Source organism: Bufo bufo, chromosome 4 (genome assembly GCF_905171765.1).
Source record: "Bufo bufo chromosome 4, aBufBuf1.1, whole genome shotgun sequence".
Classification (NCBI taxonomy): Eukaryota; Metazoa; Chordata; class Amphibia; order Anura; family Bufonidae; genus Bufo; species Bufo bufo.
The window spans coordinates 184025801-184051371 of record NC_053392.1 but is presented as its reverse complement, the minus strand read 5'-3'; the positions used below and the strand labels follow the sequence as shown (position 1 = coordinate 184051371).

General features: G+C 46.5%; 1 protein-coding gene across 1 annotated transcript in view; it reads left to right on the top strand.

Annotated features, from left to right (window-relative positions):
- The first annotated feature begins 13528 nt into the window (after positions 1–13528).
- The window catches only part of KPNA4 (karyopherin subunit alpha 4), a 45253-nt gene continuing 33210 nt past the window's right edge, over positions 13529–25571 (top strand). Inside the window, exon 1 of the mRNA XM_040428170.1 lies at positions 13529–13840. Within this exon, the coding sequence (XP_040284104.1) occupies positions 13772–13840 (69 nt within the window). The 5' untranslated portion in view covers positions 13529–13771. The remainder of the gene's footprint in view (positions 13841–25571) is intronic.

Genomic DNA, 25571 nt, shown 5'->3' with positions numbered 1-25571 from the left:
AAACTTTGTTAACCCTTTAGGTCTTCCACAAGAATTAATGGAAAATAGAGATACAATTTCAAAATTTCACTTTTTTGGCAGATTTTCCATTTTAATAATTTTTTTCCAGTTACAAAGCAAGGGTTAACAGCCAAACCAAACTCAATATTTATGGCCCTGATTCTGTAGTTTACAGAAACACCCCATATGTGGTCGTAAACCGCTGTACGGGCACACGGCACGGCGCAGAAGGAAAGGAATGCCATACGGTTTTTGGAAGGCAGGTTTTGCTGGACTTTTTTTTTACACCATGTCCCATTTGAAGCCCCCCTGATGCACCCCTAGAGTAGAAACTCCATAAACGTGACCCAATCTAAGAAACTACACCCCTTAAGGTATTCAAAACAGATTTTACAAACGTCGTTAACTGTTTAGGTGTTCCACAAGAATTAATGGAAAATAGAGATACAATTTCAAAATTTCACTTTTTTTGCAGATTTTCCATTTTAATATTTTTTTTCCAGTTACAAAGCAAGGGTTAACAGCCAAACCAAACTCTATTTATGGCCCTGATTCTGTAGTTTACAGAAACACCCCATATGTGGTCGGAAACCGCTGTTCGGGTACACGGCAGTGCGCAGAAGGAAAGGAATGCCATACGGTTTTTGGAAGGCAGAATTTGCTGGACTGTTTTTTTTGACACCATGTCCCATTTAAAGCCCCCCTGATGCACCCCTAGAGTAGAAACTCCATAAAAGTGACCCCCATCTAAGAAACTACACCCCTCACTGTATTCAAAACAGATTTTACAAACGTCGTTAACCCTTTAGGTGTTCCACAAGAGTTATTGGCAAATGGAGATGAAATTTCAGAATTTTAATTTTTTGGCAAATTTTCCATTTTAATCCATTTTTCTCAGTAACAAGGCAAAGGTTAACAGCCAAACAAAACTCAATATTTATGGCCCTGATTCTGTAGTTTACAGAAACGCCCCATATGTGGTCATAAACTGCTGTACGGGCACACGGCAGGGCGCAGAAGGAAAGGAATGCCATACGGTTTTTGGAAGGCAGATTTTGCTGGACTGTTTTTTTGGACACCGTGTCCCATTTGAAGCCCCCCTGATGCACCCCTAGAGTAGAAACTCCAAAAAAGTGACCCCATTTTAGAAACTACGGGATAGGGTGGCAGTATTGTTGGTACTAGTTTAGGGTACATATGATTTTGGTTGCTCTATATTACACTTTTTGTGAGGCAAGGTAACAAGAAATAGCTGTTTTGGCACCGTTTTTTTTTTGTTATTTACAATATTCATCTGACAGGTTAGATAATGTGATATTTTTATAGACCAGGTTGTCACGGACACGGCGATACCTAATATGTATACTTTTTTTTATTTATGTAAGTTTTACACAATGATTTCATTTTTGAAGCAAAAAAAATAATGTTTTAGTGCTTCCATAGTCTGAGAGCCATAATTTTTTCAGTTTTTGGGTGATTACCTTGGGTAGGGTATGATTTTTGTGGGATGAGATGACGGTTTTATTTGCACTATTTTGGGGTGCGTGTGACTTTTTGATCGCTTGCTATTACACTTTTTGTGATGTAAGGTGACAAAAAATGGTTTATTTAGCACAGTTTTATTTTTTATTTTTTACGGTGTTCATCTGAGGGGTTAGGTCATGTGATATTTTTATAGAGCCAGTCGATATGGACGTGGCGATACCTAATATGTATACTTTTTTCTATTTATGTAAGTTTTACACAATAATATCATTTTTGAAACAAAAAAAATCATGTTTTAGTGTCTCCATATTCTGAGATCCATAGTTTTTTCAGTTTTTGGGCGATTATCTTAAATAGGGTCTCATTTTTTGCAGGATGAGATGATGGTTTGATTGCCACTATTTTGGGGTGCATATGACTTTTTGATCGCTTACTATTACACTTTTTGTGATGTAAGGTGACAAAAAATGGTTTATTTAGCACAGTTTTTATTTTTTACGGTGTTCATCTGAGGGGTTAGGTCATGTGATATTTTTATAGAGCCGGTCGATACGGACGCGGCGATACCTAATATGTATACTTTTTTTTATTTATGTAAGTTTTACACAATAACAGCTTTTTTAAAACAAAAGAAATTATGTTTTAGTGACTCCATATTCTGAGCCATAGTTTTTTTTATTTTTTGGGCGATTGTCTCAGGTAGGGGCTCATTTTTTGCGGGATGAGGTGACAGTTAGATTCGTACTATTTTGGTGGGCAAACGCCTTTTTGATCGCTTGCTGTTGTACTTTTTGTGATGTAAGGTGACAAAAAATGGTTTATTTAGCATACCTAATATGTATACTTTTTATTTTTCCCCTATTTTTTACCTTTTTTTTTTACTTTATTTGGGGAAAATTACGTTTTTGTTTATTTTTACTTGAAACTTTTCATTTTTTGTGGGGAAAACTTTATTTTTTCAACTTTTTTTGCAGTTTATTTTTTGTCCCACTTTGGGACTTAAACTTTTGGGGGTCTAATTCTTTACAATGCATTCCAATACTTCTGTATTGGAATGCATTGGCTGTATGAGTAATACTGTGTGTATTACTCATACAGCTTCCGGCCTGTGAGATTCAGGGGGCTGGATCTCACAGGCTCGTCACCGGAAGGCAGCGCGATGCCTTCCTTAGGCATCGCGCTGCCTTCCATGCCATCGGGTCCCCCCTACAGCCACATGGGGACCCGATGGCACGCCCGATCGCCGCCGCAAACCGCAGGTCTGAATTGACCTGCGGTTTGCGGCGATCGCCGACACGGGGGGCCCCCGCGCATTTAGCCGCATTTAGCCCCGCGCATTTAGTACGGCGGTGATCGGAAATACACAGGATGTACCCGTACGCCCTGTGTCCTTAATTACCAGGACATCAGGGCGTACCAGTACGCCCTGTGTCCTGAAGAGGTTAATAAATACCTTTCCTTTCTGGGTATCCCCCGCTGATGCTGCCAACCTGCCTGTTTTTTTCAAATATCGCTCATACGCCCTGCTGTGCACCCCTGCAGTTTTTCAGCTCAGTATGTTAATCCTGAGTATCGGTACAGGGGGGAGGAGACACCAGGGTTTCTCAATGGGCGTCTCCTTGTCCCTGGCTGTGCCGCGATCTAATCACAGCAGAGAGCGTAACAGCCAGGGAGAAGGTGAGCTTTTTTTTCTCCTTGGCTGTGACGCTCTTGCAATAGGCCAGGATACGTGTTGGTAATGTTCTGTATTTGTTTGTGGCGCCAATTGCAGCATGCGCAGGGAACTATTCCAGGGCCCTTCCAAGGTGTTATAATGCACGTCCCAGATTAGGAATGCCTGAGTGGTGTAATGGCCTATAATGTCTCTGTATGGTGGATATAATTGTGTCACGGTGTCTCCGACCTGGGTATGGCTGGACTCCTGGTTCCTGGCTCACTTGCAATAAATTTGAGTGTAGTGATAGTAGGAGTACTAGAGCAGAAATGATATCCAGACCTTTAGATGAAGTTCAAACGTTTCTTTACTGAAGATAACTTGTATCCAAGCAGTATACAGCTTTGGTTTCTAGTCCCAGCAGGTTTTAGCAATCATTGGCAGGAAATGAATGCTTCTGCTTTAAACTTGGAGCTTGCAGGATAAGTCGTCTGCTTGGTAGCTCTGTAATTGTGACAGGAATTATTCTTCTGCACTTTTCTATAACTTCTGCTTTATGGGGACACACTAACAGGGGGGGAAAGGCTTCTCCTAGGTCTCTGGACTTATCTCTCAGATGGTTTCTCAGGGGATTCTCTCTTCCTGGAACTCTGGAGGTTGTCTGTGGTTTCTGCTTCTCTTCATCCAGCTGAGACTGAAGGTGCTCAGACTGTGTATATGATCAAGTCTCAGCCGAGACAAGATCCTTGCTGTCTTCCCTATGCAGGGATTCTCCTGAATGCTATCACACAGCCTTCCCTTAGCAGGGGGAGGCTACATTGACTCTAACTTCCTTCTCCACCAAGACTGCAGGATGTGGGAACAGCCCACTTCTCTCACAGAGGGGGAGCTAAGCTGGAATAATCCATTCCAGCTCAGATATAATAAACTGGAACTAGTACCTTGCCAATGGAGTTGCTGCCACCTGCTGGTGAACCTGGAAAATGACAGGAACAATAGTTTTTAACATGGTTTTAGATGCACATTTGTGAAGACATATTATAAATTACATCAGATGACAATATACGGGCTCTTACAAGATAGTAGCGGGGTAGAGGCATGTAGTAACACAACTCTGGGGTGTTACACTCTCCGCTATGATTGGACCGAGGCACAGCCAGGGAGAAGGAGATGCCCATTGATAAACGCTGGCATCTCCTCCTCCCTGTACCGATGCTCAGGAGCGATATTTGAAGAAAAAAAAACAGGTAGGGTGGTAGCATCAGCGGAAGGTACCCCGCAAGGAAAGATATTTAATTAAACTAAAAAAAAAACATGAAAGGTCCTCTTTAAGGTACTTACATTAAAAAATAAATAAAATACTCACCTCTCTTCTGCTCTTCGATGCCGTTTGTGGCCTAAGTTCAAGCATCCTGGTAAAGTCGGTCATGAACACATCACTGTGCCCTCCTGCGCCTCATCATCAAGCCACAGTGATGTCATTGCGATCTACTGCACCTCTCTACTGCCTCATAGGCTTCAGGCCTAGTAGCCTTAAGTCTATCAGGCAGAACAGAGGGGAAATGTCTGCTGCCTGACACCCCCGACAAAAAAATGGCGCCTGGTGCAACTACACCCCCGGCACCTACACGCTACGCCACTGGTCCTCTCTGTACTCACCTGTGTTTTCTCTCTGTGCTCTCCTGTGTTATCTCTCTGTCCTCCTCCATGTCATCTCTCTCTGCACCTCTGTGTTATCTCTCCTTCCTCCTCCATGTCATCTCTCTCTGCTTCTCCGTGTTATCTCTCTGTGCTCACCTGTGTTATCACTCTGTGCTCCTCCGTGTTATCTATCTGTGCTCATCCATGTTTTCTCTCTGAACTTCTCCGTGTTATCTCTCTGTGCTCCTCCGTGTTATCTCTCTGTGCTCCTCCGTGTTATCTTTCTGTCCTCCCCTGTATTATCTCTCTGTGCTCCTCCGTGTTATCTCTCTCTGCTCCTCCGTGTTATCTCTCTCTGCTCCTCCATGTTATCTCTCTGTGCTCCTCCGTGTTATCTCTCTGTGCTCCTCCGTGTTATCTCTCTGTCCTCCCCTGTGTTATCTCTCTCTGCTCCTCCGTGTTATCTCTCTCTGATCCTCCATGTTATCTCTCTCTGATCCTCCGTGTTATCTCTCTCTGATCCTCCGTGTTATCTCTCTGTGCTCCTCAGTGTTATCTCTTTGTGCCCCTACGTGTTATCTCTTTGTGCTCCTACGTGTTATCTCTTTGTGCTCCTACGTGTTATCTCTCTGTGCTCCTCCTTGTTATCTCTCTGCTCATCCGTGTTTTCTCTGTGTGCTCCTCCGTGTTATTTCTCTGTGCTCCTCAGTGTTATCTATCTCTGCTCATCTGTGTTTTCTCTCTCTGCTCCTCCATGTTATCTCTCTGTGCTACTCCGTGTTATATCTCTGTGCTCCTACGTGTTATCTCTCTGTCCTCCCGTGTTCTCTCTCTGTGCTCCTCCGTGTTATCTCTCTGCTCCTCCGTGTTTTCTCTCTTTGCTCCTCCGTGTTATCTCTCTGCTCCTCCGTGTTATCTCTCTGTGCTCCTCCGTGTTATTTCTCTGTGCTCCTCAGTGTTATCTATCTGTTCTCATCTGTGTTCTCTCTCTCCGCTCCTCCGTGTTATCCCTCTGTGCCCCTCCGTGTTATCTCTCTGTCCTCCCCTGTGTTATCTCTCTGTCCTCCCCTGTCTTATCTCTCTGTGCTCCTCCGTGTTATCTCTCTCTGCTCCTGCATGTTATCTCTCTGTGCTCCTCCGTGTTATCTCTCTGTGCTCCCGTGTTATCGCTCTGTGCTCCTCAGTGTTATCTCTCTCTGTGCTCCTTCGTGGTATCTCTCTCTGCTCTTCTGTGTTATCACTCTGTGCGCCTTCGTGTTATCTCTCTGTGCTCCTCCGTGTTATCTCTCTGTGCTCCTTCGTGTTATCTCTCTGTGCTACTCAGTGTTATCTATCTATTCTCAGGTAACTCTCTCTGCTCCCCTGTGTGTCACCGCCAGCTCTCTGAGAAGGTCTGGCAGACGTTCTTCTGTACCTCTTGCATGATGTTCTTTGTTTTGGTTTCACTTTGTCATCTCCTTTCCTTATCCCAGCTGTCACCTATTCACACTAATTGCCTCCCTTTATATTCCCTCCCATACTACCTCACTTTGCGGTTTATACTACTTCCTGGTTTGAAGTGATCACTGCTGGAGACTTCTGTTACTGCTTGTTCAGATAAGTCCTTTCTTGTATTGTGTTTCTTTGCTGGCTTGATTCTAGGTGACCCTGACTCACTCCGTATTAAGTGCAGGGAGCCGGTGGTCGTGTCCCCTCACTATTATAGGGTTTACAGGTGTCACACAGTCTAGGTACGAGGGCATGCAATCGTTTACCTCTAAGACCTTTTGTATGTGCTTAGCAGTCAGGGTGAGCTCTTAGGGTTTTACAGGGGTCACCTTTATGCTCCTTAGTTTGGGATCAAGCCAGTCAGATGTTTATCCATAACTTCTAGCTATCTGCTATATCATCCGTAACACTGTGATATCTCTCTCTGCTCCTCTGTGTTATCACTCTGTGCTCCTCCGTGTTATCTCTCTGCTCCTCAGTGTTATCTCTCTGTGCTGATTCGTGTTATCTCTCTGTGCTCCTCCGTGCTATTTCTCTGTGCCCCTCCATGTTATCTCTCTCTGCTCCCCTGTGATATCTCTCTGTGCTCCTCCATGTTATCTCTCTGTGTTATTGCTCTGTGCTCCTCCGTGTTATCTCTCTGTGCTCCTCCATGTTATCACTCTGTACTCCTCCGTGTTATCCATCTGTGCACCCCTTTATCTTTCTGTGCTCCCCTGTGTTCCTTCATCTTATCTCTCTGTGCCCCTCTGTGTTATCTCTCTCTGCTCCTCCGTGTTATTTCTTTGTGCTCCTCCGTGTTATCCCTCTCTGCTCCTCCGTGTTATCTCTCTCTGCTCCTCCGTGTTATCTTTCTGTGCTCCTCCGTGTTATCTCTCTCTGCTCCTCTGTGTTATCTCTCTCTGCTCCTCCATGTTATCTATCGGTGCACATCCGTGTTTTCTCTCTCTGGCCCTGTGTTATCTCTCTCTGCTACTCCGTGTTATCTCTCTGTGCTCCTCCGTGTTATCTCTCTCTGCTCCCCGTGATATCTCTCTGTGCTCCTCCATGTAATCACTCTGTACTCCTCCGTGTTATCTATCTGTGCACCCCTTTATCTCTCTGTGCTCCCTTGTGTTATATCTCTCTGCTCCCCCGTGATATCTCTCTGTGCTCCTCCGTGTTATATCGCGCAGGGCAATTTTTTTTTGTTTATAACAATGCTGCTGGGTGGTGGCTTTCGCCTAGCAGTGTTCCCGATGACGTCAACGACTCTGATGGGCGGGCATTAGCGCTGCCCTAGTCGTTTTACAGGCTAGGGCAGTGCTGAAACCCGCCCATTAGTGCCTGGCTCACTGCTAGGCTAAATCCTCCACCAAGATTACCCTATTGAGAGCCGGATATCCATAAAATGCCTTAACCTGCGCGATTCGGCGCAGGGCAAGGAAGAGCATCAAAGCATGAAATGCTCCAATGCTAACATCAGGGGGCTGCCTCAGTGAAATTGTGGGTATGTACGGGTTCAGCTCTGAACCCGGACAACCTCTTTAAATATCTGCTCATTCTGAGCTTTGAAGTCAGGGAGACAGACCTATCAGTGACTGACAGCTATCTCTGTATACACAGTCATAGAGGGAAGGCTGTCAGTCACTGATAGGACCGTGCAGGAATATAAATGTATAAAATACATGTTTTACTGAATCTGGTCTGGTGATGTCTATGCGTTCCAGACTTCAGGCTGTAATTGACTGCAAAGGATTTGCAACCAAGTATTAAAAAGTGAAAGTTTGATTTATGATTATTATTATGTCCCATTACTTTTGTTCCCTTAACAAGTGGGAGGCACATCTGCAAACTGTTGTAATTCCTACACCGTTCACCTGATTTGGATGTAAATACCCTCAAATTAAAGCTCACAGTCTGCAGTTAAAGCACATCTTGTTCGTTTCATTTCAAATCCATTGTGGTGGTGTATAGAGCCAAAAATGTTAGAATTGTGTCGATGTCCCAATATTTATGGACCTGGCTGTATACCTAGGGGCAGAATGAGGGAGACTTATTACTACTGGGGCACTACAGGAGGATATTATACCTATATGGGGCACCACAGGAGAGCCTTATTACTACTACCGGGGCACTACAGGGGGGTATTATACCTATTGGGGACACCACAGGAGGGACTTATTACTACTAGGGCACTACAGGAGGGCATTATACCTATTTGGGGCACCACAGGAGGGCCTTATTACTACCGGGACACTACAGGAAAGTATTATATCTATTGGGGGTACCACAGGAGGGCCTTATTACTACTGGTGCACTACAAAAGGATATAATACCTATTGGGGGCACCACAGGAGGTCATTATTAGTACTGGGGCACTGCAGGAGGGCATTATTCCTATAGAGGCACTACAGGAGGGTATTATACATATTGGCGGCACCACAGGAGGGCATTAAACTACTGGGGCACTAGACACTATAGGGGACATTATATGTTCTAAGAAGACAATCCCTTTATTGTCTCTCAGTGGGGAAATTTTGGCATAACAGCAGATACCCTGTAGTGAATTTTTTAAGTTAATTCTGTGTTATGTTTTTCTTGTATTTTACTCTTTAATTTCTAATTACTCCTATTTTTGCTTCTGTTATCAATGTGACATTGATAACAGAAGCAAAAATAGGAGTAATTAGAAATTAAAGAGTAAAATACAAGAAAAACATAACACAGAATTAACTTAAAAAATTCACTACAGGGTATCTGGGAACAGTGGTGGTTATAAATCCTAACCGCTGCTGGGAGGAAGGAGCTACGATAAGGTTCCTTCGTGCACCTAGGATGCAGCAGTCTGTCACTGAAGGAGCTCTCCAGCTCCACAACAGCTTCGTTCATGGGGTGGGAGACATTGTCTAGCAGTGATTGATATTAATTTTGCTAGAGTTCTTCTGTCACCCACCCTCCTGCACTGGATCAAGGGGACAACTTAGGACAGAGCTGGCCTTCTCAATGAGCTTATCTAATCTCTGTCTCTCAGCCACAGATAAGCTGCTCCCCAAACAAACCACACCATAGAATATGGCTGATGCCACCACTGAGTCAAAGAAGGTCTTTAGGAGCGTCCCCTGCACTCCAAAGGACCTCAGTCTCCTCAACAGATAGAGTCTGCTCTGACCCTTTTTGAAAAGAGCATTAGTGTTATGGCTCCAGTCCAGTTTGTTGTTCAGGTAAACACCCAGGTACTTATAAGAGTCCACCACCTCAATGTCCGTTCCCTGTATCTTCACTGGAACCAAAGCAGAGGGCCTGTGTCTGCGGAAATCCACCACCAGCTCCTTGGTTTTGCCCGCGTTGATCTGGAGCTGGTTCTGCTGACTCCAGTCCACAAAATCCTGTGTCCCCTGTTTGTACTCTGAGTCGTGCTACTGGCCTGTAGCTGCTGAGGTCTTTGGTACTGGTACCACACAGGAGGTCTTCCACAGCTGTCGAACCTTCCCCAGCCTCATGTTGAACATGTGACCCATAATACCACACAGTTGGTCTGAGCAGCACTTCAGGAGCCTGGAGCTGATGCCGTCTGGTCCTGCAGCTTTATGAACCTTGATTTTCTGTAGTTCCTTCCTCACCTGGAGTGTGGTGAAGGATAAGGTGGGCATGTGGGGAGGGGGGTGAACGATGGAGTCATCTGGTGTAAAGGGGGAGAGTGGTGGTAGGTTGCTAAGAGGTGAACATGCAGTGATGGTAGTGGGGGAAGAAGATGGGGGGGGGGTGTTTGTAGCAGCATGGGGGATTGGGTCTGGGGAGGGGTGGGTATCTGGTCAAGCCTATTGAAGAACTTGTTCAACTCATTAACCCACCCCAAATTAGTGATGGAAAGTTCGGCTCTTTTAGGTGAATCAGTTCATTTGAATCAGCTCATTCAAATGAACCGATTCATGAATCGGATCTTCGGTTCACTTGGTGAGTCAGACTGCTGAGCTGACTCGCAAGTGCTAGCCCCGCCCCTCCCCGCCCACCAACCAATCACCGACCAGAGCTGAGGGGGCGAGGCAAGCACAGCACAGTAGCAGATCTGACTCGACTCCTCTCTGAGTACTAGTACAGGGTCAGGGAGTCTAAAGGAATCGAATTAGTCACAAGAATCTAAAGATCCGACTCCGTTAGTGACTTAATCGATTCATTGAGTTAAAAGAGCCGTGAGTCAAACTGTAGAACAGGTTACACTGAGGCTGTCAGACTGTAGAACAGGTTACACTGAGGCTGTCGGCTCTTGTTGCAGCAGTGATAAGATTAAGGGACAGGTGCAGAGAGATAAGAGAAGGGACAGATGACACAGAGTTTAGATTACAGGATGAATTAAATTAACCCTTTAGAATCAAATTGGCTTCTCAGGAGATATATATGTTAAAGGCATCTCATGTGAACCCACCCTTAGTTATATAGCTACTGAATGAGATGCCTTTAACATATATATCTCCCGAGAAGCCAATTTGATTCTAAAGGGTTAATTTAATTCATCCTGTAATCTAAACTCTGTGTCATCTGTCCCTTCTCTTATCTCTCTGCTCCTTATCACTGCTGCAACAAGTCAGTGTACAAATCAGTGTAACCTGTTCTACAGTCTGACTCACGGCTCTTTTAACTCAATGAATCGAATGAGTCACTAACGGAGTCGGATCTTTAGATTCTTTTGACTCATTCGATTCATTTAGACTCCCTGACCCTGTACTACTCCGAGGACTCGAGTCAGAGCTGCTACTGTGCTGTGCTTGCCCCGCCCCCTCAGCTCTGGTCGGTGATTGATTGGTTGGTGGGCGGGGCTGTCAGAAGCAGCTTCCACTCTAAGATCATATTACTGACTCCTCCCGAGTCCCTCCCTCAGGCTCCTGCTGCCAGCGTGAGGTGAGCTGAGCATCTGCATTCATTGTCTGCTGTGACTGAGCCGTTTCAAACGGATCGGATCATTCAAGTGAATCGACTCCTCCGGTTCACTGAACTGAATCGATTCAAATGAACGATTCGTTCATGAACCGGACATCACTACCCCAAATCAGCTGCAGTATGGATTTGACCCGGTTTGTGAAGTGAGATGGTTTTCAGGCAGTGTTATTCTGCTGCAGCTGGTCCTCCATCTTCTTCCTGTAGATGGTTTTCCCCTCTCTGATCTTCCTTCTCAGCTCCTTCTGCACAGTTTTAAGCATCTCCTTGTTTCCAAATTTAAAGGCTCTTTTCTTTTCCTTGAGGAGAGCCTTTATTTCTGGGTTAATCCAAGGCTTATTATTAGAAAAACACTGTACCTTCATGACTGGCACAGTGTTGTCCACACAGAAGTTGATGTAGTCTGTGATGCAGTCAGTAATGTTGTCGATGTCCTCCCCATGAGGAGCAAAGAGCTCATCCCACACAGTGCAGCTGAGCGTCTTCAGTCTCCTCAGACCATCCTCTCACTGTGCGCCTCACAGCTGGTTCTCTGCATACAAGGGGTCTGTACACAGGCTGAATATAAACCAGATTGTGGCCTGAGCCCCCCAGTGGAGGGAGAGGTGAGGAGCTGTATGCCTATTTAGTATTAGCATACAATAGCTCCAGCGTTCTATTGTCTATGGTGTGGCAGTTAACATACTGGGTGAAGGTGGGAAGAGTTGAAGACAGGGACACGTGATTAAAGTCTCCAGAGATCAAGAAGAGAGCCTGGGGTGTTTTGTCTGGAGTTCGCTGGTCACAGTGTGAAAAATGTCACAAGCAGCTAAAGTATTGGCAGAGGGGGGCATGTAGACTGCTAACACAATAACCTGTGTACACTCACGTGGTAGATAGTGAGGTCTCATGATAACAGCTCAATGTCTTTACAGCAAAGCGTCTCTTTGATAGTTAGATGCCCAGAGTTACACCATCTATCGCTCACAAACACAGCCAGACCTCCTCCTCTCTTCTTACCGCTCTCTCCTTCTGTCAGCCCGGAGCAGATGAAACCCTTCCATGTATACATGCGTGTCCGACGTTAATCCTGTCAGCCATGTCTCAGTCAGAATGAGTAAACTACTCTCTCTATAGACGCAGACATGAATAGACGTGCAATCCCATGTACAGGCAGCCATTTTACCATATGCTTCAGTGTTAATGTAATGTTATAGTACATGCTACCCAATCTTAATACCGATACATGTTATTTGTATTCTTGTAGTTTTACCGCACACTTGTACAATCTCTCACTCACACGCATTGCGCAGAGATGCCCTCCTGTGGTGCCCCCTACTGGGGACACTATAATGGTGGATAAGTACTACAGGGGGGCCTTATTAATACTATAGAGAGCCTTATTACTGCTGGGCACAATATGGTAGCTATTATTATTGGGCACAATGTGGAGGGCACCATCACTAGCAGGGGCACTCTTGGGGAGTAGTTATCATTATTGGGGGCATTGTAGGGGTCAGTATTACTAAGAAGTGCACTCTGGGAGGGAATTACTGCTATAAGTAGGACTTTTATATGACTATAGGTGGACTAATCTGTATGGCAGTATAATTTCTGTGGTATGGTATTTAGGGGCATTGGGGAGCACAGTATTCTGGGCAGCACCAGGATAATACTGTTGGGGTACCAGGGTGGGGAGGATGATGATATTAGAAAAGTGAGGAACCTAAGATGACTGGTAAACTCTGCAGAGACTAGATGCGGTTGAAAGAAGTTGTCTGGCCGGAATGGAGAAGATGGGGAAAGAAAACGTCTACATCAGAGGAGACATCACCGGGGAGGCACTGGATGTGAGAGGTACATAGGGCTGTATGCTAGTGTCCAGGCAGCAAGTAAAATATGTCTAGTCCTAGGGCGAGCTTGTGTGTGTGTCTTTAGGGCAGATACTTGGGGAATATGGCACATATGTATTGGGGCTTGGGCCCCTGCTTCTCAGAACGTCAGATTTGTATAGTGACCGGTCTGAGCGCTGCAGTTTGAGGCCCGACCCGTTTTTGGCCACATCCGGTTGCACAGCACCGGTACATATGTGACTGGACAGGGCAGACCGCACGGACACTGCAGCCCGGGAGGTTCGCATATATTCTCACACCTGCAGCCAAATCTCGTCATCAGCCCCGCCCCCAGCTGCGCCTGCGTAGTACACCTCCGGAAGTGATGCGCACACGCCGAGCCATTCCTGTCCCTCCCCTATCCCCACCGACCGGACCTCATCTAGCGCTCTACCTGGTCGGCGGACTAAGCAGCAGCCGGAAGGCTTGCGCAATATTGGCCCCACCCAGGGTCAGCGAGCCACCAATCAGCGCCGGGGATTCCTGTGTGTGGGCTGAGTCATCTTCACCAGTTCGAGGCTTTCTTGTTACCGGCATTCCGCCCAGACTAGCGGCTGGACACAGCGGGGTTGCTGCGGCGCTTACCGGAGAGACGTTGCTACAGCGGTCCTGGTCCAGGCTCCGTGAGGCGTACGAGGCTAGCACGAGCTCCGTCCACCGGAGCCTTCTCGTTCTCTGACACAGACGGGCGGCTGAGAGAGGCCCCGGCGCTCCCATCATGGCGGACAACGACAAGCTGGATAACCAGCGGCTGAAGAATTTCAAGAACAAAGGCCGCGACTTAGAGGTAGTTCCCCGCGCCTGCGCCGCCTGCTGCCGGCCCCGCGCCGAGCGCTTACGGTCCCAGCTGTGACGTCGCAGCCGCCGGGGCCAGACGGAGGAATGTGGGGCCAGGCCTGGAGGGAGAAAGGGGCGCGGCGGCGTGATGGGAACCGACTCCCGTCCGAGCTTCAGGAGGGCGGCTCCCGCTCTTCCATCGGCGCAGTGCGGGAGTGGCCCCTGGTGACCCGCCGCCCTGCTTGGGCCCGGGAGACGCCTGCCTGTTTCTGGGCCTAGTCGCCCAGTGCTCCTAGTATAGGTGTGCCGCGGATCCCGGCCTGCCCTATCCACATCCGCCTGTAGGGGGCGTCCTTCTGTGGTCAGCATATTGAGTGCGGTTATAGTAGTGGGCCCTCTGCCCCATCACTTCATGATCTCACTCCTTCCCACATTCAGGTATACATACGTGTTGTGTGTGTGTGTAGATCCATATGGCGCAGGCCGGTGACGTCCTTGGTGTCACCGCACCCCCAGTGCTTGTCCCCTCCAGATAATGGCTTGCTGTGCTCACTGATAAGCAGGGTCTTCCACGAGCCGACGAAGCCGGGCCGCGGTCACAGCCTAGAACACGCGTGTCGATGGGCGGAGAGATAACGTGTCAGGAATGAAGCTGTGTTTGTCTCCAACCCAGCCCCCTCGTAGTGGTAGACTATAACTCCCAGCATGCCATGGCATCCGCTGAGAGTTGCAGTTTTACAGCAGCTGGCTAACCGCAGGACGCCGCTCTTATTCCACCCTGCGGTCTTCATCGCCCTGCAGTTTAGGACTTTAAGGATATTGCACCCAGTGGGTCAGCCATGTTGGTCCGGGTGGTACACGTCCTGCAGGCCCCACTGCTGGGTAAATGGGGGCGTGCTTGTGAGCGGTAGGGGGGTTTACCCAGCAGTGTTTGATGTAGTAAGTTTGGTAACCTTTATTTCCAGGCCTCATCAATTCCTAGGGAGTCGGACCCCCACTGAGCACATACTGATGACCTATTCTGCACTGTTGGGGGGTTGGGAAGCTCCTCCCCTGAGTAGACCTCACTCTGTTTGCTGCAGCCATTCACAGGCTGCAGTGGTGACCATTTGGCATGTCTCAAGGGGAGCAGGTCACTGCTGCAGCCAGTGGTGGCCTCAAACAGGACATTTACATCCAGGAAGCAGGTAAGTATGCCTCCTCCAATAGGCGCACAGCCCCTTTAAACACAGTTAAACCATCTCGAATACTGCAAGTTATCCACAGAAGCTATCCATATTTTAAGGATCAGTTTTTGAGGACTGATAATTGGATATGGTGTGCATGAGGCGTAAAGGGGTATGCCATGATTGATGTAAAAAGAGCCAGGCCTGTTTGCTCTGCTTGGCTTCTCAGGGGGCATGTCCTTTCTGCTGCTGCTGGTCTCTTCCTCTAACACATGGCTTGTGACCGTAGAAGATTTATACTGCGCATGTTCGACCAGCCCAGTGAGACGGACAAAAAAAATAAGGGAAAGAGCCAGCAGGTGGCGCTGTACAGGTGGATTGAGTAGCTCACAGGCTGTACTAAGTTTTTAGTTATGTGCGGTTACAGAATTATTGAGATTCAGGTGTTGGTTTGAAAAATGTCGAATGTTTTGTGACACAACACTTTTAAAGGAGAAAATTGACATAATTTGCACCAAATACATGAAATGTGCACCTGTCTTCATATGCCTGTAATGAGCGAGTGTATGTTTTCACTATTTTAAAGGGCTTCTGTCACCCCACTAAAGTCATATATTACTTTTTTTTGGGCTAGTTAAATTCCTTATACTGCGATATATGAATATATAATGCTCTTACTCACTTTCCTTAAGCAGTTTCTTCAAAAAACGAACTTTTATAATATGTAAATGAGCTCTCTACCAGCAAGTAGGGCGTCTACTTGCTGGTAGCCGCCGCAAAAAACGCCCCCTCCTCTTGTTGATTGACAGGGCCAGCAGTGCTTTCCTCCTCCGGCTGGCCCTATCAGCATTTCAAAAATCCTGCACCTGTCTTCATTTGGCGCAGGCGCTCTGAGATAAGGAGGCTCGCCTCCTCAGTGGGCCTGCACCAATGACGTCACCGAAAGAGAAGACGTCATCGGCGCAGGCTCATTGAGGGAGTGCTGAGGAGGCGAGCCTCCTTATCTCAAAGCGCCTGCGCCGAATGAAGACAGGCGCGGGATTTGAAATGCTGACAGGGCCAGCCGGAGGAGGAGATCGCGGCTGGCCCTGTCAATCAACAAGAGGGGAAGGGGGGGTTTGCGGCGGCTACCAGCAAGTAGAAGCCCTACTTTACATATTATAAAAGTTAGTTTTTTTTTTTAAGAAACTGCTTAAGGAAAGTGAGTAAGAGCATTATATATTCATATATCGCAGTATAAGGAATTTACCTAGCCAAAAAAAAAATGACTTTAGTGGGGTGACAGAAGCCCTTTAAGACTTTCTTCATAAATTCGGTTAGCATCCCCTTGCAGTCCACACCAGGCGACCTGAAAAGTTGTAAATTTGGTACATCTGACTTTGTGTGGGAAGGCTTATTCCCCAAACCATTGTAAACTGCTTAGTAAACATGGGCCATTGTGTCACCCTGGAGCCATCTTGGTCAGCTCAGAGGATACGAGGAAAGTGTAGCCTGACTTACAGCTGAGTGAAGCAGTGGGGTGCAGTTCCCAGCTGTTTAAGGGGGTGTTCCCCTCTCAGCCTCCCAGGAAGTGGCCGGAGGGGCAGAGGCACCGAGCGTCTGGGGCTCCACTATTTCTAACTTCGGACTCTTATAGCAGTGACTGCGAGCCGCACTACTACTGTACTTACGGAGACCATGTGCAGCTCCCATTCACTGCTAGGGGAATTACAGAACCGGCGGCGCACCAGGCGCTCTGCCTCTTCCGTGACTGCCCCTGGTTGTCGTTTACTGGGGTTATTCCTGTCTCTGCCATGAAAGACTGGGGTGGGAAAAAACCTTTAATGCAGGCAGGTGTCTCCATTCACTGATAGTAAGCGCAGCTTTTGTAAACTGTAAAATGAGACAGTGAAAGTTTCCGGACTTGTTGTTAACATAATTTATCTAAAATCCAGAACCCCTTTAAATACATATCGAGGTACAGCCCTGAGGCCTTATTGCCACGGTCAGTGTTTGGTCAGTGATTTTCATCTGTGATTGTCAGCCAGAAGCGGTGCGAGTCTTTCCATTCTGCTATATTTCTGTGCAGGCTTCTAGGCCTGAGGCTGTTCTGCTCCGAGATCTCGTGACACATTTGTAAACATGTGCGATATTTAAAATAAAAGATTTGTAGTGTCCTGTGACCAGATGGCACCAGTATAGGGTTTTAGCCCTCATGCATGCATGCATGCATGCATGCATGCATGCAACCCTCTGCGGTCGATTCGCTTTTTTGCAGGCAGTATCTGTATTTTGTGGATCCACACAGTCCACAAGGTGTGGAGGCTTTATTATATAAAATGTCCCCTAAATTCTCATGTTTGTGGGTTGATAATTCGGGATCCTTTGTGCATATGCACCAACTACTGTAGATGTGGTCATGGATGTGGCTGGTATGTAGGAGCACAGATAGCAGCAGCTGGCATTGTCTGACGGCTTAGGCTACTTTCACACTGGCGTTTTGGCTTTCCGTCTGAGATCCGTCATAGGCTCTCACAAGTGGTCCAAAATGGATCAGTTTGCATTCTGAATGGAAAAGGATCCGCTCAGAATGCATCAGTTCAGTCTCCATTCCGCTCTGGAGGCGGACACCAAAACGCTACCTGCAGCATTTTACTGTCCGCTTGACGAAGCGGAGCCAAACGGATCCATCCTGGCACACAATGTAAGTCAATGGGGACGGATCCGTTTTCTGACACAACAGAAAATTGCTCAGTCCCTCATTGACTTTCAATGGTGTTCAAGACGGATCCGTCATGGCTATAGAGGACATAATACAACCGGATCCGTTCATGAAGGATGCATGCGGTTGTATTATTGTAACGGAAGAGTTTTTGCAGATCCATGACTGATCCATGCTAGTGTGAAAGTAGCCTTAGATACGAGGTAACTGACGTCCTCCCAGACTATAGAAACAGTTTGGATTGGTGCTTGTATGCCACCTCCGCTCCACTCATTTTGGGTGTCCCCATGGGATACAGGGTGCCCGTTCTCATGATCAGTGGGTATCCCACTGGTCAGACCCCCACTATTATATTACATGATATAACTGGAGTACCCGTTAAAGTTGGCCATGGACATCAGATGTATGTTGTCTGAATCTGCAAATTTTGGTGGGACCAGCTGCCACCCATCTCATGTATGGGGTGCCCTGACTTCTCCACCAGTGCCTGTCTGTAGAGATAAGTATTGGGCAAGTTTTTGGAAGACTATAGCAGTGGCTTTCTCCATCTACTGAGGCTGGTTTTGGGGGCAGATATACCTGTGGGCTGGCACTGTTCATATCAGTCTCTTTCATGCAGAATGAACATTCTCGTTTTCCTTGCAGATGATTCCATGGGGTATTCCTACATGGTGTAAAAGCTGACATTTCTGGCCTGTCAATCCAGAACAGGAAGTGGAGAGCACCACAGACTGGAGGCATGGGGATTGCTGGATTTTAACTTGTATATCTCTGAAAAAACCCTTTAAGTTTTGCCCAAGCTCTTCTCGGGCTTTTAACCCCTTAAGGACCCGCGCTGTACATGTACGGCGGGCAGGAGCTGCGCCCGCCGGATCAGCGGCAGGTGTCCGGCAGACACTGAAGCGGACCCCTGCTGTATGCGCCGGCATCCGTGAAAACACGGATGCCGGCGCATTAACCTTTGCACTGCAGCGGTCAGCGCTGACAGCGGCACGTGCAGGATCCAGTCGGGTCCCCGCGTTGTTGTGACGGGGACTTGATGGCAGGGAAGACAGCCCGATGCCTTCCTTGGGCATCGTGGCTGCCTTCCATGACTGGATCTCACAGGCAGGAAGCTGTAAGTGTATTACACTGTAAATGGGATCAGATTCCCAAAAGGGCGAGCTTCTGGCTAGGGCAGCGCTACAGCCCGCCTATCAGAGCTGTCACTAAACCCACTGCTGGCGGAAGGTTCCGCCCGGCAGTGTGTTGTAAACAAAAGAGCCCTTGCCCTGCGCGATCTAGCGCAGGGCAAGGGAGTGCATCAGAGCATGAGATGCTCTGATGCCAAAATCAGGGGGCTGCCTGGGTGAAAATGGAGGTATATCCGGGTTCAGCTCTGAACCCGGACAACCCTTTTAAGTTTTCAAGTTAAAAAAAAAAAAAAGTCCTTTACCCAAAATAAAGTAAAAAAAATATATAAAAAGTAGACATATTGGGTATCGCCATGTCTGTATCGACCGACTCTATAAAAATATCAATGATCTAACCCATCGGGTGAACACCGTCCGAAAAATAAAATAACTGTCCTAAACATTTTTTGTCACCTTACATCAATAAAAGTGCAACACCAAGCGATCAAAAAGGCTTATGCCCCCCAGAATAGTACAAATCTAACGGTCACATGATCACGCAAAAAATGTTCCCCTACCTAAGACAATCGCCCAAAAAATAAAAAAAACTATGGCTCTCAGAATATAGACACTAAAACATGATTTTATATATTATTTTTTTTTGTTTCAGAAATGCTGTTATTGTGTAAAACTTAAATAAAATATAAATAAGTATACATATTGGGTATTGCCACGTCCGTAGGAACCTGCTCTATAAAAATACCACATGTCCTAACACCTCAGATGAACACTGTAAAAAAGATAGAATAAAATAACTGTCAAAAAAGCCATTTTTGTCAACTTGGATCACAACGTGCAATACCAAGCGATCAGTCATATGCAACCTAAAATAGTACCAATTAAACAGTCATCTCATAGCGAAAAAAATGAGCCCCTACTTTAAGGGCTTCTGTCACCCCCCGAACCCCCAATTTTCAGTTTTTGACTTACTATATTTGTTAATGTAAGCACATTCCATATATGCCCCTCTTACCTCAGGCTGTGCAGTAATTACAGTAAAAAACTTACTTTTATTATGTAAATTTCTTCACTACCAGCAAGTTGGGCGGACTTGCTGGTAGCTGCCGCATCCTCTGTTTGAAAAAAGGGGGTTGTCAGCCAATAGGAAATGTCTGAGGAACCTAGTCGTTCACATCCTTCTGCCTGCCCTGGGGAAATCTTGGTGAGGAAGGGCGCTAGCAGGCTGCCAGCTTCCTCACCGCGCCTGCACAGAATACTGAACGGCGCAAGATTTCTACAGGGTAGGCAGAAGGATGTGAATGATGCGTGGCCCTGTCAATCAACACTTGGAAGGTGTGACTTGAGCTGGGAGACGGGAGCCTTTAGGTGCAGGAGCAATGCCCCCCCCCCTGCTCCTAGAGGCTCATTTACATATTATAAAAGTAAGAAACCCTTTAAAGGGAACCTGTCACCAGGATTTTGGGTATAGAGCTGAGGACATGGGTTGCTAGATGGCCTCTAGCACATCCGCAATACCCAGTCCCCATAGCTCTTTGTGCATTTACTGTTTAAAAAAACCAAAAAAACGATTTGTTACATATGCAAATTAACCTGAGATGAGTCCTGTACATGAGATGAGTCAGGGACATGACTCATCTCAGGTTAATTTGCATATGTAACAAGTCGTGTTTTTTTTTTTTTTTTTAACACAATAAAAGCACACAGAGCTATGGGGAGTGGGTATTGCGGATGTGCTAGCGGCCATCTAGCAACCCATGTCCTTAGCTCTATACACACAATCCCAGTGACCGATTCCCTTTTAAATGTGGCATGGTCCTGAATCAAAGATCACAAAATTTAGATTTCCTTTAGGGCTCATTCAGACGGCCGTATGCTGTCCGCAAAAATACTGAATGCTATCCGTTTTTTTGCGGATCCGCAAAAAAAATGAAACATGTCCTATACTTGTCCGTGAAAATCAGGACATGGCCCCATTGAAGTCTATGGGTCCGCAAAAATACTGAATGCTATCCGTTTTTTTGCAGATCCGTTTTTTTGCGGATCCGCAAAAAAACGGATAGCATTCAGTATTTTTGCGGACAGCATACGGCCGTCTGAGTGAGCCCTAATCCATAGGAATTATTTTAGAAGCTCGCATTGTACCGTTGGCAGGCGCTGCTGCTGTGGGTGTGAGCCTGTTGGTGTAATGGAGAACATGCATGGACCTCTTATGAAGGATTATTATGCATCTGGTTACTGTAAATAGATGAGGTATCCGCAAGCTATGGCAGAGTAGCACTTTATACTCGTGGTACATTCTTCACTATCTGCCACATTAGATGTTTGTACTGAAGTGTTGGGCCTAGACTTATCACTGATATGAGCATTCTGACCTACACGGGTATCCTGGAAATATTAATGACTCATCAGTATCACATCAGTGGGGGTCTGAGTCCTGGCACCCCTCTGATCAGCTGTTTTGGGAAGCTTCAGCACTCTACCTCTGGTGAGCACATGGCCTCCTGGGGGCTCGCCAAAAGCAGCGCCGTACATGGTATAGTGGCAGTGCTTGGTATTGCAGCTCGGCCCCGTTGACTTGAATGGGGCTGCGCTGCAGCTAGGTCATGTGACCGATGTTTGGTGATGTCACATGGCCTGTAAAGAGACCCCCTGCCAATGATATTAATGACTTGTCCTGGGGATAGGTCATTATTATAAATTCCTGGATAACCCCATTAGTAGTGAATATGTAGAATTCTGAGATGGTTAGAACTATAATTTGCAGAACGGACAAATATATGCATTTTTTTTATTTTATTTTTTGACCCATCGAAATGAATGGTTCCCTGTGTAATCCACAAAAATGCTTATTGGACACTGATATAAAATACGGTTGTGTGAATGAAGCCTAAGACCCCATGCACAAATATGGATGTCGAACGCATATCGGCCATAAACTGTCCCATGGATGTGGAACCGATAGAACGAGCTTCCATATAAATAGTATGTACATGAAAAAGCTGGCTGGGATGCATCAAGTGGTATAGATGCAATGAGCAGAGCGGGTGCCTGAGTAACACCACTGAAGATGTGGACAAGATAAGTAATGGAGGTTCTGGATTGAATATGAAAACTTGAAAGGTATTTTCCCAGCAATGACAGCAATAAAAGGATAGATGAGAAGCATCTGATTGCTTTGCCCCCAACTGATCACTAGAACTGCAGGACCGCAAAGTGTGAACAGGGTGGCAGTCGAGCATGTGTGGACCTGCTGAGCACAGCACAGTGTATACCAGGCATGCCCAAACATCTTACAGCTATCAGCCTACAGCAGGGCATGGTGGGAGTTGTAGTTTTACAACAGCTGGAGGGCCGCAGGTTGAGCATCCCTGGTGTATACCATGCACAATTCATCGTCGCCCACAACTCTTGGAGAAATCTTCTCACAGGTTTGTCTGTATGTAACAGCAATAAACCCATCTTTTTTTAAATGATTGATTAGAACAAATAAAATTATGGGTTTCCTGACTTAACAGAGAAGAACACCTAATTTAAGCCATGTTTCAGACATATTTGGGAGCTCCTGTCACCATTCTTAATTTCTAAGTAAATACTCGTATTCCCCATAATATAACCGTTCTTTAAAGGGGTTCTGCACTTTGTTTAAACTGATCTATCCTCTGGATAGATCATCAGCATCTGATTGGCGGGGGACCCAGGACCCCTGCCGATCAGCTGTTATTTTCCATTGTAAAGTATCCTAATTAGGGCTGTAGCTAACAATTATTTGAATAATCGATTAGTTGTCGATAATTTCATCAATTATTCGGGGAAAAACACCAATGACAAAAAAGGGGTTTATATGATTTTACTTGAAAAATTATGTTCAAATGCCATATTAAAACAAAGTTATGGGGGCCATCTGTGGATGGCCCCTGTTATGGGGGCCATCTGTGGATGGCCCCTGTTATGGGGGCCATCTGTGGATGGCCCCTGTTATGGGGGCCATCTGTGGATGGCCCCTGTTATGGGGGCCATCTGTGGATGGCCCCTGTTATGGGGGCCATCTGTGGATGGCCCCTGTTATGGGGGCCATCTGTGGATGGCCCCTGTTATGGGGGCCATCTGTGGATGGCCCCTGTTATGGGGGCCATCTGTGGATGGCCCCTGTTATGGGGGCCATCTGTGGATGGCCCCTGTTATGGGGGCCATCTGTGGATGGCCCCTGTTATGGGGGCCATCTGTGGATGGCCCCTGTTATGGGGGCCATCTGTGGATGGCCCCTGTTATGGGGGCCATCTGTGGATGGCCCCTGTTATGGGGGCCATCTTATGCGATATGTGTCATTCACAGGAACCCCTCCCCCGTAAAAGGCGCCATTCACAGGAACCCCTCCCCCGTAAAAGGCGCCATTCACAGGAACCCCTCCCCCGTAAAAGGCGCCATTCACAGGTCCCCTGGCCCCACCTCTCACAGCAGTAGACTAACTTAAGTGGCAGTGACTTTTACTTTAACTCTAAATCAGCCTATCTTTATTACCTTACAATGAAGCTTCGGTAACGGGCAGAGTGGGCGGCGTAACGTCACTTACTCATGTGACGCGCCTGCTCCGCCCACTATGAATAGAACAGGCACGTCACGTAACTGTTACTGGAGCCTCATTGTAAGGTAATAAACATGCACTGATTTAAAGTTCAAGGACCCGCAGGCATAGCGCCTGGCCGCCCGCATAGCAACAAATCGGCCGATTATTCAATAACTGGATTCGTCGACCACTAATCCAGTTATCGAATATGATCAGCTAATCCCAGTTCAGTTGCTGCTTTGAAAAAAAAAGTTTTCTTCCGTGCGACAACCCCTTGAACATGACTGGAGCGAGCCTACAGCCTCTACTCTAGCTTTTAATACCACCAATTTCTTAAAGCTATCTTTCTCTCGCCAAAAGAGAAAAAAATTGTGGTGCCTTTTGGGCTCCATTTGTATATGAACTCCCCTAGTCTCGGTGCTTCTAGGGGAGAAATCCACATGCATGTGTGGCCTATACGGCAGTACACTGGAGGTGTAAGCTCAATACTGACGAGCAGATGTGCTTTAGGCCTATTGCACACGGACTTTTTTTTCCCCGTTTACTGGCCGTTTTTTGCGTTCCGTATACGGTCAGTATACGGAACCATTCATTTCAATGGTTCCGCAAAAAAAACGGAATGTACTCCGTATGCATTCCGTTTCCGTATTTCCGTTTTTCCGTTCCGTTTTAACATAGAACATGTCCTATTATTGCCCGCAAATCACAGTCCGTGGCTCCATTAAAGTCAATGGGTCCGCAAAAAAACGGAACACATACGGAAATGCATCCGTATGTCTTCCGTTTCCGTTCCGTTTTTTGCTGAACCATCTATTGAAAATGTTATGCCCAGCCCAATTTTATCTATGTAATTACTGTATACTGTATATGCCATACGGAAAAACGGAACGGAAAAACGGAACAGAAACGGAAACACAACGGAAACAAAAAACGGAACAACGGATCCGTGAAAAACGGATCGCAAAACACTGAAAAAGCCATACGGTCGTGTGCAATAGGCCTTAGGTCTTACTCCTCTATTACATCCAGCAGGATAGCTGCTAGATGTAATAATGCTTTCTATTCATTACCCACACACAAGGATCTTGAAAATTGGGAGGCTAAATGCAAAGCACGTAAGCAGTTTGCATAGATGTTCTCATTCTGCAGTGCTCACACTTTATTTCCAGAAGCCTGAACAAAGCATGTGCAGCATCACAATAGTTAAAGGGGTTGTGTTCCTTCGGCAAACTGCATTTATCAGGTAGAGAAAGTTATTGTGATTGTCCATACTGCTTCCTTTGCTGGCTGGATTCCTTTTTCCATCAAATTATACACTGCTCGTATCCACCCTGCAATCCATCAGAGGTCATGCTACTGCTTGCACACTATAGGAAAAAGCACCAGCCTATGTGCACTACCACGGTGCCGGCCACCAGAGAGGCCAGCACTTTTTTCCTATAGTGTGCAGCCACGGCCACCACTGATGGATTACAGGGTGGTTGTAACCCTGGAAATGAGCGGTGTATAATATGATAGAAAAATGAATCCAGCCAGCAAAGGAGACAATATGGACAATCGCAGTACATTAGTAAGGGCCTTGTATAAACTTCCTCTACATGATAAATGCCACGTGTATCAATTGAATCACCTGAGCCTTCATACATCTGCAATGAAAATCAGCAACACACACTAGTTATGTAGAAGTGGGCCCGATTTAGGCCACGTTCAAATTTAGCAGCATGGGTACCCCATAATAAATGTGCTTCTATTTGCTGTTTGTGTGGTTTTTAGTTTTTATTTTTTCTCTTCCCTTTTTGAGAATAACTTGTATTGTAATCCACAGGGAATATAAAACCTAATGCTAGTTTCACACTAGTGGCAGGGATCTCCGGCAGGCTGTTCCGGCGGGTGAACAGCCTGTCTGATCTGGCCTGCTGCTAGTTCACGTATGCCCCTGGACTGCTGCTCCATCCCCATTGACTATAATAGGGGCTGAGTTTCGGTGGCAGCGCACGCCGAGAGGCGGGCAGACTAAAAGTACTGCATGCAAATACCGTAAGAGGGACTGAACTGAAGCCATCCTGATGCATACTGAACGGAATGCTCTCCAATCAAAATGCATTAGGATAAAATGGAAGCGCTTTTTTTTCCGGTATTGAGCGCCTATGACTGAACTCAATACCGGAAAACTTTAA